Here is an 18,088-nt window from a genome sequence, read left to right on the forward strand (position 1 = left end):
CTTGCCAAGGAAAAAATAATAAATGTCTTTTCATTTATAGCTCTTGTTCAAATACATGTACATGATGTATGCACAGCAGCTCAATGGTAGAGAAGCAGTCAGCTAATTAAATATGGTGCATTTAAGGCTTGGCTAAAGCTTGGGTAAACGTCAAGGTAAATTGCCAATTCGTCTACTGCCATCCCGTCCACTCACCACATGGTCTACATTCATTTCGTCTAATGCCATTTCGTCCATCAACATTTCGTCTACCATCCATTTCGTCCAATCACCATTTCGTCTAATAGCCATTTAGTCTAATAGCCAGTTAGTCTATAGCCAATTCGTCTACAACCATTTCGTCTACCAACCATTTCGTCTAAATCCATTTGGTCTAATGCCAAATCGTCCATTAACCAGTTCGTCCACCGTTCATTTGGTCCAATAGCCATGTCGGCTAATTTCAGTTGGTCCAATATCCACATCGTCTACTTATCAACTCGTCCAATTGCCATTTCGTCTAATAGTCATTTCGTCCATCAACCATTAGGTCCAATAATCAGTTCGTCTACCAACCAAATCGTCTACTAACCATTTCGTCCAATTCCCAAATCGTCCAATAGCCATTTAGTCTAATAGCCATTCGGACCAAACTCAAATAACAAGAGGTTCTATGATGTTTGCTCCTGGGACAATTGCTCCTACTGAAAATGCAGACATTGAGCCAAACATAAACCTAAGCTTCCAACCTTACCTTCACTTCAAAATCTTAATCTTCACATGATTCTGAGACTAAGAACCCTATCGCAATCTTTAACCATCACCTTTTTATCTTCAGAGAAATTAGCAGAGGAGCAATCCTCTTAAGAGCAAATGCCACCTTATCAGGTAAGAATCAACTAAAATTCCCATATACAGTTGAACATATCAGTGGAGTGACCATTATTTTCATCTGCTAACCCTTCATGAAAATTGGAATTTAACTTTGATAATATATACATGTAGTGCTCTTTCTCTTTTGTTTTTTTTAGAAAAGCCATTATTAGCACACTTACCGCACAAATTTTGTGACTGAATTTTTAGCCCATTCCAGGCTTTAGAAATTGTTTTATCTCAATAAGAAAAAAATGCAGCTACATGTACAACATGTATTTCTACTTTTGTTTTTACAATTTATTTTGATCCCACCAAAATAAATTGTCATGTAATATCATGAAATATGTCGCAAATAAAATATGTCATTTCCACAATCCAAACTATAACGTACAGGTTCATTTAATATACGGTAGTAATGAACTGGAACTGAATTAACTTTTATAAAAAAAATGAAATTCCAAAAATTCCATAATTTATTGTTCGAAATAGACATGAAATGAAATACTCCGTAAATTTGCTTTGCCCAATTGATCGTGGGCCCGGCAGCCAGTGTGCAGCGCCAGATCGACAAAGTTATATCCCTTTAATTGTTGAACGCCAAACAGGGTAGCAGCAACTCCCATCTTTTAACGTCTTTTGGTCTGACGCGGCCGGGGTTTGAACCCCCGACCTCCCGGTTGTGAGACGGACGCTCTACCAACTGAGCCAATGCTTTAAAAACCTCCCAAAACCAATTCAGCCTTTGCGAAAGTCCTAACGCAATTTTTTTCTTGAAGAGATATTACAGAATTTTAAGGGCAGCAAGAAAGTTGGGGTGGGCACCACCCCATCTTACAAAGATTTTAGTCTTGATCCATCCCAAACTATGGAAAGCTAGTAATCCCGACATCTAAAATGCATATATATGTATCTCTGTCAAACACAACATTGATGGCTTTCCATAGTTGGGGTTGATTGGATCAATCACAACTCTTTGTAGGGGCCCTGATCATCTATGCAGCGCCTTCTTCACAAGTCATTAATCATCATCACCAAGCCCCTCAGACATGCAACTTTTGACAGAATACTACGACACAGGTTACATTGATAAAGTTGTTATATGTTTGAACATGACTATAAAGACTTTTCAGATAAACATAATATTGCAGTATTGCAGATTGCACAAATTTTTATAGGCAGTGGAGTTTTAATGATAAATCTTTTAATACATGGCAAGAAAATCTATTGCAAATTATCGAATGCAGATACTTCAATTCTTTTTGTTTCATAACAATATCGATTAGAAAATACTTATACTGACAAGTTAACCCAAAAAATTCTTCTTCAAAGAGTTCTACGATGACAGTCATTTCACTGAAGAAAAATTTGATTTTTTTTTTAAATCAATTTTGATGACTTCATGGAAATCAAGTTGAACTAAAAGGTGGAGAGAAATAGTTAAAGATCTATAGTCGGGATGATGATTAACTGGTGGGATATTGGAGTGCATAATTATATATTGTACTTGCATATTATACAGCTCAACTACACCACCTGAAAAGAATACTTTCAATAAAAAAATCGGGCTGGATTAATTGGAGTTCAATTTGATGGTATCATCAGAGATAGTAGTTTTGATAACAACCATATTCAAGGGTAGTGTGTCTAATGATAACATCAGTAATGCCAACATTTGCAGCGTGTACAGTCAGCCGGAGTCTGTGATGATATCATTACAGAAGTCAGCCTTTCAGCAAGTACAGACTACAGAAGTGCCTATTGTGGTATCATCAGAGGCCAACCCTACTCTTGAACAGCCTGGCGTAATCTCTCTGATGATATCATCAAAAGAGCTAATCCTACCCTTGAACAGCCTGGAATAGTGTCTTTGATGATATCAAAAGAGGCCAACCCTACCGCTGTACAGCCTGGCGTAGTGCCTTTGATGATATCATCAGAAAGGCCAACCCTACCCTTTAACAGCTTGGCATAGTGTCTTTGATGATATCATCAGAGTTTAACTGGGACTAAATACAGTGCTTCAGAATATCTGATGATACAATCGCAGATATTTGTAATACACAGATGAACGTACCTGATAACATCACATAGTTCAACTACATATTGATATTGACGAAGGGCCTTTGATGGCGTCATCAGATCTTACCATTATGAAGTTGAAGAAACAGATTAACAAGAAGCATTTTACAACAGGACAGGAAGAGTCAGCCTTTACAGCATGTTGAGACTGAAGTAGTATCTTTGATGATATCTTCATGATCATCATGTCTGATCTCACCATTTCTTACATTATTGGTTAATTCAACTGCAATGTCCAGGAAGAGGCGATCCACATTGTCAGACTCTTTGGCTGATGTCTCCAGGAAACGCATCGAGTGGGAATCTGCAAAGCTTTGTCCATCTTCTTCGTTCACCTCTCTATCCTTGGCAAGGTCAATTTTATTACCTTCACATCAAAAAGAAAATAAATAATGTCATGTTTTACCAGAGTAGACACTTCCATTACGAAAATTATTCTTCAAGCAAGCCCTGCTTAACATAATGTTATCACCCAGCTTTAGTACGGCTACATGTACCTTGATCAGGCACTCAAGCATTCAAGGAATTCCTTCCTACCGGGTACCCATTCACCTCACCTCACCTGGCTTGAGCAAAACACAGTATGGGTACATTTCTTGCTGAAGGAAAAGACACCATGGCTTAGGATCAGACCCATGTCCCTCAGATTGAAAGTGAGTGCCATTACCACTAGACCACGAACCCCCCATTTCATTACCGACATAAATACATTTCAAACACAGAGAAAATCAGAATCAGAGAGGTTTTCAACACATTGGGTGGGTATTCTGAAAACTAAACCTGCACTTAAAGACTAAACATGCAATTCAGTTCCACATTTCTATGGAATACTACATTTTTTTTTAATTCAGACAAGGTGATTTTACTCTAAAAAGTTTAAATTGATATAAATATACTTGTATGATGTTTGTACCTGGCGACAGTGATGGAAAATTGCAATTCAGGTGGGTGTTTCATAAAGCTGTTTGTAAGATATGAATGACTTTACGCCGACTGGTGATCCTTTCTTGTACTATGTGATATCCCTTTGTAATTGAGTTATGACCTACATGTAAGAAGATGTTCCAGTCATCCGTAAAGCAACTTTACGAACAGCTTTATGAATCACCCACCTACATATAGAATATCATTTGCTTCATTCACCAAGTACATCCTATGGTGAAAATTTTATTTAACATTATTGTTATAAAATAAGAATAACACATTTGATGATATAAATAATTATATAATCAAAGTGGCCTGTAAAAGATCACCTAGGTGACTGGTCTAACTGAAGTATTGCTCTAAGAACACCTTATTCACCTCCTGAACTGCAGCAAGATGTTTCCTTTAAGGCTACCATACATCAGGTCAAATGGAAGGGGGAATATCATTTCCTTTGACCACAAGGAAGTGTATTACGACAATGGGGATAATGTCTGAGTTTTACATTCTCATCTCAGTAATTTACAGCAGGTTGAGGCAGGTACTAAAAAATCGTCATGCAAAATGACTCCCGCACTTGACACTCTTGCTCACCCCCCCCTATACCTATCTCACACCTGTATCAGAAGCTTTCCAATATTCTCATAATTCTCAATAATGATCTCACATTGAGTCACGGTTCCCTGCCTAAAATCCCATGCATCACTGGTCTTTGAATTCGGCATCTCTGGAAATACAGAAGGCTCTGCATAAGTTGAATAATAATCGCCAAACAGAACAGATTAAGCAGATCTAACATAACATCTTCTTGTCACATTTCATCCACGCTTAACAGACTTGGCGGTCACAGGTGTATAAGGCATAGATTTTACAAATAATTTGAAAGGTGGTCTGAAAATCGGAAGAGCATTTTCTTCGGATACTCCACTTCCTTGAATTCTCTACCAATCTATTTCACTCATCTATTCGAATCAAAGGCCCATCTTTTCATCCAACTGTGTGAATGTGAGACATCTTGTTCGAGCTAGTGCCATTGAATGTTTCTCACCAACAAATAGTGCTATACAAATGCTGTTCATCATCATCATTATTATTGTAGAGGTATTACGGCTCAGTGGATAAGTCTTCAGATTTTCAACCATAAAGTACCGGGTTCAAATCCCAATGCAGCCCTAGCGTCCTTTGGCAATACGTGTAATCTACATTTGCCACTCTTGACCCAGGTGTAGTAAATGGGTACCCGGAAGGAAGGAATTCCTTGAATGCTCGATGCGCCCGATCAGGGTAGCCATCCTAAAGCCGGGGTTATGGTATGCAGCGCTTAAAAACATTTGTATTAAGCACTATATAAATGTTGCATATTATTATTATTATCACTGAAGTGACTTACCTACTAAAACAGATATGACCTTAGGACTGGCATACTGCTCTACCTCTCTCAACCAGCTTGGTAGCGCATTGAAACTTTCTTTTGACGTCACATCAAAGACCAGTACCAGTGCATCTGCACTGTGATAATAACTCTGAGTGATTGAACGAAACCTCTCCTGACCTGCAGTATCCCATATTTGTAACTACAAGGGACAGAGAAGGAAAAATAGTTTATAAAACACTCTCATTGATTGGCACCAAATAAAACACCCAAGTGACCAGCCACTCCTAAGCCAACAATATGTCACTCAATATGAATTTTCAGATTAAACAAGTGGAATGCCTCTGGCCGTCTCACCTGCATCACGCGGTTCAATATAGCAGCAGTGCTGACTTTGAATACTACTCTAACTCGCACAAGATGTTCAGTGATACATGGTTACTCTTATGTCCACTTTTTATGAACTAGACCAATAAACTTACAGAGATATGATGGTTATTCAACAAACAAGTGGAATGCCTCTGGCCGTCTCACCTGCATCACGCGGTTCAATATAGCAGCAGTGCTGACTTTGAATACTACTCTAACTTGCACAAGATGTTCAGTGATACATGGTTACTCTTATGTCCACTTTTTATGAACTAGACCAATAAACTTACAGAGATATGATGGTTATTTAACAAAAAACCCCAACATGGCCAAAGTTCATTGACCTTACATGACCTTTGACCTTGATCATGTGACCTGAAACTCGAACAGGATGTTCAGTGATACTTGATTACTCTTATGTACAAGTTTCATGAATCAGATCCATAAACTTTCAAAGTTATGATGGTAATTCAACAGATACACCCAATTCAGCCAAAGTTCATTGACCTTTGACCTTGGTCATGTGACCTGAAATGCGCACAGGATGTTCAGTGATACTTGATTACTCTAATGTCCAAGTTTAATGAACTAGACCAATAAACTTTGAAAGTTATGATGGTAATTCAACAGATACTCCGATTCGGCCAAAGTTCATTGACCCTAAATGACCTTTGACCTTAATCATGAGACCTGAAACTTGCACAAAATTTTCAGTGATGCTTGATTAGTATTATGTCCAAGTTTCATGAATCAGATCCATAAACTTTCAAAGTTATGATGGGAATTCAACAGATATCCCCAATTCGGCCAAAGTTCATTGACCCTAAATGACCTTTGACCTTGGTCATGTGACGTGAAACTCATGTAGGATGTTCAGTGATACTTGATCAACCTTATGTCCAAGTTTCATGAACTAGGTCCATATATTTTCTAAGTTATGATGACATTTCAAAAACTTAACCTCAGGTTAAGATTTCGATGTTGATTCCTCCAACATGGTCTAAGTTCATTGACCCTAAATGACCTTTGACCTTGGTCATGTGACATGAAACTCTAATAGGATGTTCAGTAATACTTGATTAACCTTATGGCCAAGTTTTATTAACTAGGTCCATATACTTTCTAAGTTATGACGTCATTTCAAAAACTTAACCTCAGGTTAAGATTTGATGTTGACGCCGCCGCCGCCGCCGCCGTCGGAAAAGCGGCGCCTATAGTCTCACTCTGCTTCGCAGGTGAGACAAAAACCCCAACATAGCCAAAGTTCATTGACCTTACATGACCTTTGACCTTGATCATGTGACCTGAAACTCGCACAGGATGTTCAGTGATACTTGATTACTCTTATGTACAAGTTTCATGAATCAGATCCATAAACTTTCAAAGTTATGATGGTAATTCAACAGATACACCCAATTCGGCCAAAGTTCATTGACCTTTGACCTTGGTCATGTGACCTGAAACGCGCACAGGATGTTCAGTGATACTTGATTACTCTAATGTCCAAGTTTAATGAACTAGACCAATAAACTTTCAAAGTTATGATGGTAATTCAACAGATACCCCCGATTCGGCAAAAGTTCATTGACCCTAAATGACCTTTGACCTTAATCATGAGACCTGAAACTTGCACAAAATTTTCAGTGATGCTTGATTAGTATTATGTCCAAGTTTCATGAATCAGATCCATAAACTTTCAAAGTTATGATGGGAATTCAACAGATATCCCCAATTCGGCCAAAGTTCATTGACCCTAAATGACCTTTGACCTTGGTCATGTGACGTGAAACTCATGCAGGATGTTCAGTGATACTTGATCAACCTTATGTCCAAGTTTCATGAACTAGGTCCATATATTTTCTAAGTTATGATGACATTTCAAAAACTTAACTTCAGGTTAAGATTTCGATGTTGATTCCTCCAACATGGTCTAAGTTCATTGACCCTAAATGACCTTTGACCTTGGTCATGTGACATGAAACTCTAATAGGATGTTCAGTAATACTTGATTAACCTTATGGACAAGTTTTATTAACTAGGTCCATATACTTTCTAAGTTATGACGTCATTTCAAAAACTTAACCTCAGGTTAAGATTTGATGTTGACGCCGCCGCCGCCGCCGTCGGAAAAGCGGCGCCTTTAGTCTCACTTTGCTTCGCTGGTGAGACAAAAAAGCATTCTCAGCTGCTAACTGCTGCATAATATGTCAAAATAAATAATAACCTGCACAAATACTTCATCAAAAGCAGAACAAATTTACTGAAGGCTTCAAAGAATAAGGAGAAAATGTTTGTACAAAGTGCAATCTCAGTTAGAATTCCTAGCAGTCCACAAAACTATATGTCAACAAAAGTGTTGCTACGGCGAGTAAATGAAACACCAGTCTGTAACACGGGAAATGGAGCTATTGGTCACGCAAGAAAAGTGGAAGATGGCGACTTCACCTTTGACCTTCTGACCTCAAAATCGATAGAATTGCTAGGATCTATGCTAGTATCATACACACCAAATTATATGAGCCTAGGTTAAGTTCAACTAAAGTTATCACGTTAACAAGGACTTCAGAAGGGTAAGATGAAAACATGTCAGTGTGACCTTGAACTTTGACCTTTTGACCTCAAAATATATGGGCTTCCTGGGATTCATGGTAGTATCAAACACACCAAATTATATGAGCCAAGGTTAAATTAAACTGAAGTTATTGCGCTTATAAGGAAAAGTTGACGGACGGACGGACACCGAGCGTGATACCATAATACGTCCCGTCGAGACGGGCGTAATAAAAAACTCTTCCATCTTGTTTTCTATTCAACTTCACAAGTTGAAATTTTAACAGTATGAAGGAAAAGAATTACTATTTCTGATAATTTCTTTACTTATTGAAGACCAAATGACTATTTTGGCTATTTACAGAGAACCTTCCTGAGCTACTTTAACTTATTGTTGGTTTTGAGGTGACGGGTCACATGAATGCCATAGAACTGCAATTATTCTGGCACATTATAACAAGTTCAACGATTAGGGTATTAAAAACAATGCATCGCGTGAACATTTTTTTTATATAGAATATTGATTGACTACTACTAATTATCAATGTTCAGATTCATTGGATGTCTATACGTTTCTTTTTTTGCTAAATACTGAACCCAGAGGGCCCTTCAAGTAATTGCCAAACATAAGCCAGGAGTAATACATTCATGCTGAATCAATAAGTAACATGTTGTCATGCAAATGTTTAATCTCTGATATGGTAGGGGAATAAAATGTTTTTGTTCAGAATATCAGTTGTACTAGGACTATTAACACGTTTGTCTCATGTTTCAACTTGGTCTCAGCCGATTCTAGGATATGAATGTCTGTCTCTGAAATCATTGTCTTGGTCTTTTCAGAGACTTTCTCGAACCCAACATTCTCATTGATATATTTCAAGTGAAATATCACTGCTCTTAATTATACATCAATTATACACTGGCTGTTCACATGTATATAAAAAAAAATTCAACAAAATGTCACTATTCACAGAGGGGCAAATAAAAGAACAATTGAAAAAGATGTTTCCGATTGTGGGAGCTTTTCTGAATGATTCTCAGGCGTAATCACCCAGCTTACCTTGACCTTTTCTCCACCGATCTCTATCGTCTTTATCATGAAATCAACACCTATAGTAGCACCTTGTCCAGGTGGAAATAAGCCCTGAAATAAAAAGCAACAATATCTCAAAATCAATTGTTATCAAGAACCGTCCATCTTAAAATTGCAATATCTAATTTAATAAATACTCTTATTCACTTTACACCAACAGATTGTGCATATAAAGTATAACAATACAGGGAAGTATTTCATGAAGAATCTGGTGAATAATTTTCATTTGTAAATATGTTCTGCACCAATCAGATGAAAGAGTTCACTTACTCATAACAAATAGTCATTAAAATCACTGAATACACTTATTTACTTCATGGAAAGCTCCCCTGTAAAGACAATGACACTTGCCATCTGGAATAAAAGTTGTTCTGAAATACATGAATAGGGATTTTTCTTAATTAGAAAGAAAGTAGGAAGATACACATTGGATAGGGAATGAAAATGCTTTATGAGGGGGGACACAACCACTAGTTCACTACAGTCAATCAATGCTCACCTGTGTGAAACGCCTAACAAGACACGTTTTGCCGACCCCAGCATTGCCAATCAGAACGACTTTAAAGAGATACTTGTAATCCTCCATGACCAAGGATTATCTTCATCAAAAGAAGGATAGGAATATGCTTCAAGACTGATGATCTGTAGACAAGAACCAAACACAAATAGGTTCTTTTCAGGTAAAATCATGTGGGAAGGGGGTGAAAAGTGTCATGCCACTGTGCTGATCAATTGATGGCACTCCATAGGAATTGTGTATCATGCACTGTTGTCTCAGTCATTGTTAAAGGAGAATCCAACCCAAATTAAACTTGTTTCTTGAGGAAAAAGAAAAATAAGACAAGTTGATAGGTGAAAATTTGAACAATATCGGACAAACAATACGAAAGTTATGAATTTATAAAAGTTGTGAATATTGGTAATCACTATACACATGAAGACTTCAAATTGGCTGCATATGTGATGTAATGCAAGGACTACTCTTCCATGTACTCCAATAAATAAAATGGCTAAAACATCATTTTATTTTATTTATTATTATTTTATCAAACTGGGGGTCAATTTGAGTTCCCCCCCCCAAGAAATTTTGTCACTACGCTGTCGCGCAAAATCTTTTGACTACACTGCCCGCTGACTTTTCACTTTCAAGACTTGCGCATCATTTGAGACCAAATTTGTGATGCCTGTGTGCGCAATTTCAAAATTACACAACATTTTGTACATGCATGTTGGACCCAAAATTGCTCAAAAACGTGATTCCATGTACAAGGTCAATGCACATTGTGTTTTTCAACCAAAAGTCATAAATGTATGATAATTTTTTTACTTTTGTTGGTTCAAATAGATTCATTTTATGCTATTTATGATCACAAGAGTCCTGACGAAGTTCATCGGAAAAAACAAAGAAATACAAATTTAAAAAAATGCATAAAGACAAAGGCAGTTAAAGGCAAAAACATACAAAAGTAAAAAAAAATTAGGGCAAATTTCATATGCTTATTTGCATAATTAATTAATGAAAAATATATTAACAATTATTTTTTGTCTTGTAAATTTTATGCAGAAGTACATGAAATTGCTGAAAGTACTCAAAATCAAACACATCCAAATATGTGCAATTCTACATGTACTACACAGTCTGCTTGCGTGATTGACTGTATAATAGAAAACATAAAGTTCAACAAATCCACACTTAAAATATTTTGAACTTGAAAAAAATAAAGCAAATAGGCTAAAACCATGTAATAATAAGTTTTAGTATTCTTAATTGACCATGCAGAGTTCCAACTTACCCCATACCATGTTCCAACTTACCCCGTATTGAGGTAAGTTGGAACGTTTGCGATGGTCTTGATCAAGGTGGATTTTTTCAGGAACCAAAATAGAGTTAAAATTTTATGAGGTACATTTGAAGCCCTAAGATATATGCTTCAAGCTGATATTTTGTTTCTCGAATAAAATCTATTTGAATCTTACAGCCATTTACGCGCGCACTTCTACCGGTACAAAGTGAATGGAGGTGGAAATAGGAAACCTGGGGTGGTATTCTGAAAAAGTTCTTATCTTTGTTCTTATCTCAATGAGATAAGAAGACGCTAAAATCATTGCAAATCGGTATTCTGAAAATCTTCTTAACGCGTTCTTATCTCTGTAAGGACCGCCTCCTTCTTATCCTCAACACGCCCATTTTTAAGGTATTACCAATCAAAATGCGCAGTATAGTGGTAGTTTAACCAATAGAAGCGTTCCTTATTTGTGAAGAGAATATCATGGGCGCTGCGCGTACACTGTTTCTGGCGCATTGCGCGAATAGGCATTTGATACGCAATGACTGATTATTATTTCGAGACACGTGCACAAAATAAAGAAAGAAAGAAAGTAAAGAAAAAAGGTAAAGAAAGCAGTTACGAATAAGAATAAAACAGGAAGAAAGAAAGTAAGTAGGTAAGTAAGAAGACAGAAAAGGGTCAGAATGAAGCAGAAATTTAAAAAATAAAAGGATCAAAGCAGAAAACAATGAAAGAAAGAAAAGGTAAACGAAAGAAAGCAAGCAAAAAGAACTTAAAAGAAAATTTTAAAAATCAAAAGAAATAAAAAAGGAAAGAATACAAGAAAGAAAAAGGAGGAATAAATAGAATGATAATCAATGATAAAAAGAGGAATAAAAATTTGAAGGAAAAATAAAGAAGGAAAAGGAAAGAAACTTATAGGAAAAAAACGAAAAATGACAAATTAAAAAGATTAAAAAGGATAAAATGAAGGAACAAAGAACAAAAAAAGTTTTTAAAAAACGAATGAAAGAAAGTAAAAAAAGGAAGGAAGTAAAATATGTTAAACGTGAGGGAAGAGAGAAAAGGGGAAAATGAAACAAAGAAATAAAGAAAGAAAGGGAGAGAAAGAAAGAGATAAGAGAGAAGATAAAAGATGAAAGGAAAATTAAAGCAAAATCGAAAACTAAATAAAGATAAAAAAAAAAGGTAAATTCAAAGAAGGAGAGAAATAGAAGGGGAAAATAAAAAGGCAGGAAAATGAAGAATGACTGAAAAAACGAAGAAAAATTAATGGAAAGAATAAAGAAAAAAGATTTTTAGAAATCAATAGAAGAAAGAGTAAATAAAGAATGAGAAATGAGCAAAAAAGAAATTAGAATAAAGAAGAAAGTAGGCTGAAAGAAGGCACACATTTAGTGTCATAAAGCAAAAATAAAAATAATGAAAGAGCAAATGAAGGAGCGAAAAAAAAAAAAAAAAAAGAACCCCAAAAATAAAATGAAAGAAAATATAAGAGAAAGAAAACAGAAAAAAAAAAATGAGGGGAAAAATATAGAAAATTAAGGGAAGGAGGAAAGAAAGGAAAAAGGAACAAATAAAATGAATTAATAAAAAAAAAACAAATATAAAGAGGAAAGAATGAATGAAAGATAGAAAAAGAATGAATAAATAAAAAGATTACAAAAATAAATAAAGTGAAGGATGAAAGGAAAAGAAAAACAGAAAGAAAGAGAGAAAAGGGGAAAGAAAAAACAAAAACACCCCTTACTTAGTAAAGAAAAAAGGAAAAAATCGAAAAAGGGAAAATAAAAAAGGAAGGACCCCTCAGTAGACCAGCAGCACCATGATTGATGCTTCTGTGTAGGCCCATCCTCCCGTTTTTCATTTATCAATTCACATGTATCCTTTTATATGTAGTGTTATTTGTTTTTAACGGAAATAACTTCAATTTAAAAAATAAGAAAAAGAAAGAATAGATAAAATAAAGCAAAAGAAAAATAAGGAAGAAGTTAAAAGATTCAAAAGAATAAAACAAAATGAAGAATGAAAGAAAGGAAAAAAGACAAACAGAAAGAAAAAATGAAAAAGCGAAAATAAATAAATGAAATAAAGAAAGACAGAACGAAAGGAAGAAATAAAGAAAAAAAAAGAAACAAACAAAGAGAAAAAAGACACAGGCAAAATAAAGGGTGAATGAAAGAAAGGGTGGGAGGAATACTTGTTACTACCAGTGGCCATCGATTTTTAGCAAGAAAGAAGGCGGACCTCGTAAGATGTGATAACCCTCTAGCTATCTTAAATATTATCATAAATATCGTAAAGAGATAAGAAAGAAAAAAGATAAGAACGTTTTCAGAATACCACTTATCTTCATTTTGTTCTTATCTTTTAGCGCGCTTTTGTATCATTATGCGCGAATTATAATTTACGCGCTCAGCATTGGATGGAAAGCAAGATAAGAACAAAGATAAGAACAAAAGATAAGAAAAAGATAAGAACGTTTTCAGAATACCAATTTGAGAACGTGACGTAGATAAGAACAAAATTAAGATAAGAACGTTTTCAGAATACCGCCCCAGGTCATGTTGATGCGTGTGACTGAATAAAGCATGACTGCTGTACGAAGTGGATGGAGATAATACTGAATTTTTAATTTTCAATCCAACTTCAGCTTCTACCCCCCCCCCCCCCTTTCATTAAACCATTGCATTAAATTCTCACACTCTCACGTCAGTCACACAGCTGATTTGCTCAGACATTGCCCAGGAGGCTCCTGGAGATTAAAAGTAATACCACTGACGTGCTTAATCTCCATGGAGCCAGGGACGAGATGCCATTGCACTACACGCACCGTCTATTTTCCCAAGATTAAACTTGGCCAAAAATCATAACATAACTTTTCTTTACAATTACAGTTTTGAGCCCAAACTTATTAGGTAAATGGGATACAAATATTTACCCCCACACGCACTAATGGTGCATGTATTTATTCAAATAAACTTTAAAATGCCACATGATTTTTAGTCCTATCTAACAACATACTACTACAAGACAGGTCAATCAATCAAGGTCGGACTCGAGTGAAGTCAGTCACTCTAGCGATCGCAACGGGTTCGCGTTTAACACATTTCCTATTCTGCCAACACACAAAATGGGCAAAATTCATTGAGCCAGTGTATCAACATTTCAAATCCTTTTTTCATAAAATGTTACGATCTTTTTCTATTATATCTAAACTTCTTATTTCTAGTCAATTTACTCACATTTGCATCGCCAAAATGTTGTTTTTAAGGCCGTTTTCAAGAGCACCACCTGTCCGTCGTCACACGATGGAAGTCGCCATTTTGGAAAATATGACTCCAGAACCGGGTTAATCTTGCAAGTTACTTTTATTTGTTGACGCCCTCTAGGGGCATCAAATAACCATGTGTTATGTATCATTAAAATCGGCAGACTTTCTTCTACAAGTTAGTGATGATTTCAGTTCAATGTCGGCAATGTTTTTCGTTACAAAAAGGAGTTTTTTGGACACTTAAGGTAAATCATGTTTCTATTTTCTTACTTCAAAGCCGTATAAACAGAAAATTTCCCAGGGAACAGTCAAATATCAGATATCCTGTAAATTAATTCTTTGAAGTGTATTTGTATCAGAAAATCTAATTTTGATATATAAGAATGTGTCGCATAGCTGCGCAAGAGGCGAATGCAAGCCCATGTTGTGCCGCCTAGAGTGTGATTTTGGTGCCATGGCTGACCGAAAGGAGTGAGTGGGCGTGGTGGCCGTGGGTGTGGTACTTGATGCATGTATGTTATTGTTAAACCCATTGAAATTAGTTGTAGGTGATAAGTTGTGCATTTGATTTCTGCATGAATTATGTGTATTGATGATAAATTAATGATAATTTCAACTTAATATTTCAAGAAAAAAAAAACAGGCGGGAATTAAAGCATGTTTAATTCCAGTCTCATTTTTTTTTCATGGTGTACAGGCGCAGACCATGCATTGACTGCTGCCTGGTACTGGTATTAAAATGAATAGATACATGACTATATCTATATTCTGTTGTTTTGTGTCATCATATCAATAAGCTGTCTCATCAATTCACATGATGTACACAATAATGGGTCCCTGTTTTATTATGTTTACTAGGAGGGAGATTATTTTGTAAATGTGATTTTAAATGTAGTAGAAATTCAGATAATGTCAGAGACTTGCTTTTTAACTTTATATATTCCAATATATCTAATGTTAATATATTCTATAATTCTAAGCAGTGGAGTATATTTCTAGCTACTGAACAGCTCCAGCTGTCTGATCTCGCATTCTCGGATCTGCAAACAAGTTTGAGACATCATGGTAATTATACAGAATACAGAGTGAACATGGACAAACAGAAAGAAAAAAAATTTACTTGCAAAACTTAATTTTCTACTTTTGAATGATATAAATCTTACAGATACCGGGAAGTATAGTGGGACATTCATTTTTATTTTCTGATTAAAGTCTGTTGAGGAATGAGACCCCCAAGAGTTGATTAATTTTTTTAACAACGCAAAGCATCCCATGCACTTCTCTTGTCTTATTCTAATTTGTTATCTTTCTTCTTGTATACTATATTTTCACAAATAGAAGCTGTTTGAATAAGAAAAATATGAAGGTAACACAGCCATGCTCTACAAGATCACCTCTTGTGTTGCATTTTAGTCAAATTAACTAAGTAACCTACATGAAAAAAAAGTATGGAAGTTTCTTAGATCTACAAGTACCTGTAGATCTGCCACGTACCTAATGGGTACTTGTCTTGGGTGGCAGAAAAGTTCCGCGTATAGCGTCCCTTTAAGAGGCCATATCTTCAGTTATGGTACTCCAATTGTAATTGGGTCTTCACCATTGAATTTGTCTTGAAAAAACCTTTCAAGTGATGTATTATTTGTCTGTATTTAAAAAAAAAAATCATGTAATATAGCTAGTCACTCAGACTCAGAGTCAGTGACCGTGGTGACCACCCGGGGGGGGGGGGGGGGCACTCGACCAAAAAAGTGGTGGGGGTGTGCCGCGGGCGAGAAAAAAAACGGGGGCCTTGGAGCGGGCTTATTGTAAAAAGGAGGGTCCTCGGAACGGGCTTCGGAATGACAAATGTTTGTGAAAACGGGGGTCCTTGGAACGGATCGCCAGCGTGTGAGTACGTATGCATCGCTATGGAACAGTTATGCGTGCACGATGCAGCTAGCGCGGCCTCCGCCGGGGGAGCTCTGCGGCCGCTTTTCACCAAAATTGCAGCTCATTCAATGCGATCGGAGCGGCGTAACGAAAAATATGCGATGCTTTGGAGCGGATTTCTCTCTTCTTTTTCCTCGATAAGAAGAAAATGCTATGCCTTGGAGCGGCTTTCTTTGTTCTTTTTCTCAACAAGGCAAAAATGCTATGCCTTGGAACGGAAATTTGAGTGTAAAAATGGGGTCCCCTCTGCGGCACATACCCACTATGCATTATATACTGAGTGCCCCCCCCCCCCCCCCCCCCCCCCCCCCCCCGGGGTGACCACTGGCCACTCATCCAAATCTAAGAGTAGACTAAGTACGGTAGATCTAAAACATTACAGCACTATCAAATACATATTAGTATTAAAGCGAATATTGTACCATAAAGTGGTGATCAAAAGTTCATTGTTTATATCAATGTTTCTGACGTTCATCTGACGGGACTTGAATAAAACTCAAAAAGACAACAGTAACAAAAATATAAACACGTGGGACTGATATGAACATGTCTGACGGAATTGCACAAATCATTTCAATATCATTTTTAAAAAAAAATCATGCCAGCATAATTACGGATTATCAGTAAAACGAATTAGAGGGGGCTACCTCATACAACTTCTACAGATACTAAGAAAATAAGCAATTGAGAAATGTTCATACCAACGAACGTAGCTCCAGGTAGAAAAAAAGAGAGATCGTCAGTCTGTCCCAGTATTCTCGGCAGATCACAGAAGCTGATCGATACGGTAACGTACGTAAGCGATCGAAAGAAGCGAGCGAGATAGGGGCGGGGCGCCAAGCGAAAGCGATCGCATGGAAGGGGGTGACCAGGGCAGGGGGGGTGAGCAAGATGATCTGGCCCAAATCATTTTTATAGAATATAAAACTAAGTTACGTACAACTGTGTTTTGTGTTCTTATATTTCCAATTTACCGTACAACTGTTTTCCATTTTCGTCAAAACATTTCCAGACTTGATCTGCATCGATCTGCCTTGCTCCAGCCAAGCCCCTCTCTTTCCTCATCTCTCTCTTTTGTACCTTTCCCTTGTTTTCTACATTTTTGGGGGGAAATCTGTCACATCTTTCCACAAGCTTTGAAATAGAAATTCACTCTCCTTTCTATTGCTATAATTTCTGTAAAAGTTTGTCAGGAACTGACCTTACAATGGTGTGAGAAGGAACTAGGAAAAATGAATGCATTTTTTTTGGGTTGTAAATATATATTCTTTTTAATATAAAATGAAGAGGAATAAGAAACTTGAGATCATATTCAATTTCAAAATCACAATATGGTAATAAATTATGAAAAGTAGATGGGATTTTCTGAATACTTTCCACTTTGTCATGAATGTTGAAAAGATTGTGGTTTTCTCAAGAAAAAATTTCCCTCAAGACAATACTAAAATATCGAACAAATAGCATCCTCATCAAAGAAAAATATCATTCTCACTCTGAGTATAAGTTCTGAATAGGTGCTTGCATATGCAATTTTGTATTTTGGAGGATTTGAAGCAATTAAGAAACCAAGGAATAGTCTCGACCTATGCAACATTATGTAACCAATTCAAAATCACCTATCTAATATATCAAAACTTTTCAAAAATTTCAGGGGTTTTTTCATCTCTGTCTTTCCAGCTTTTCCTTATTAAAGCAACTTTCCATTTGGATTGAAATCCCCTAGATACATCAGCATCATTATATTCAATAATAATATAAAACCACTTTTAATTATAAAATAAATTTAATCAGTTTCTCATTTGTGAACAACTCCATATGATCATTTAACATTAAGAAATTATATCAAAACAAAT

At 36.3% G+C, this 18,088-nt stretch overlaps 1 protein-coding gene across 1 annotated transcript; it reads right to left on the reverse strand.

Annotated features, from left to right (window-relative positions):
- Positions 1–1,839: 1,839 nt before the first annotated feature.
- Positions 1,840–17,016, reverse strand: LOC121409853 (ras-related protein Rab-30-like). The gene is made up of 5 exons (XM_041601672.1): positions 16,937–17,016; positions 9,742–9,884; positions 9,210–9,293; positions 5,249–5,432; positions 1,840–3,301 (listed from the first exon to the last, which is right to left on the reverse strand). Exons 2-5 carry the CDS (start codon positions 9,826–9,828, stop codon positions 3,060–3,062), a joined length of 597 nt encoding a protein of 198 aa, XP_041457606.1. The 5' UTR covers positions 9,829–9,884; positions 16,937–17,016; the 3' UTR covers positions 1,840–3,059.
- Between the last annotated feature and the right edge of the window lie 1,072 nt (positions 17,017–18,088).

Source organism: Lytechinus variegatus, chromosome 1, assembly GCF_018143015.1.
Source record: "Lytechinus variegatus isolate NC3 chromosome 1, Lvar_3.0, whole genome shotgun sequence".
NCBI classification, from domain to species: domain Eukaryota; kingdom Metazoa; phylum Echinodermata; class Echinoidea; order Temnopleuroida; family Toxopneustidae; genus Lytechinus; species Lytechinus variegatus.

Excerpts from the sequence above, each read along its gene's own strand:
- LOC121409853 (XM_041601672.1), bottom strand. The coding sequence starts at position 9,828 with ATGGAGGATTACAAGTATCTCTTTAAAGTCGTTCTGATTGGCAATGCT. Across the intron at positions 9,294-9,741 it reads TTGTTAGGCGTTTCACACAG|GGCTTATTTCCACCTGGACA; the intron begins GTGAGCATTGAT and ends TTTTTATTTCAG. Across the intron at positions 5,433-9,209 it reads TCGGTGGAGAAAAGGTCAAG|TTACAAATATGGGATACTGC; the intron begins GTAAGCTGGGTG and ends TGTCCCTTGTAG.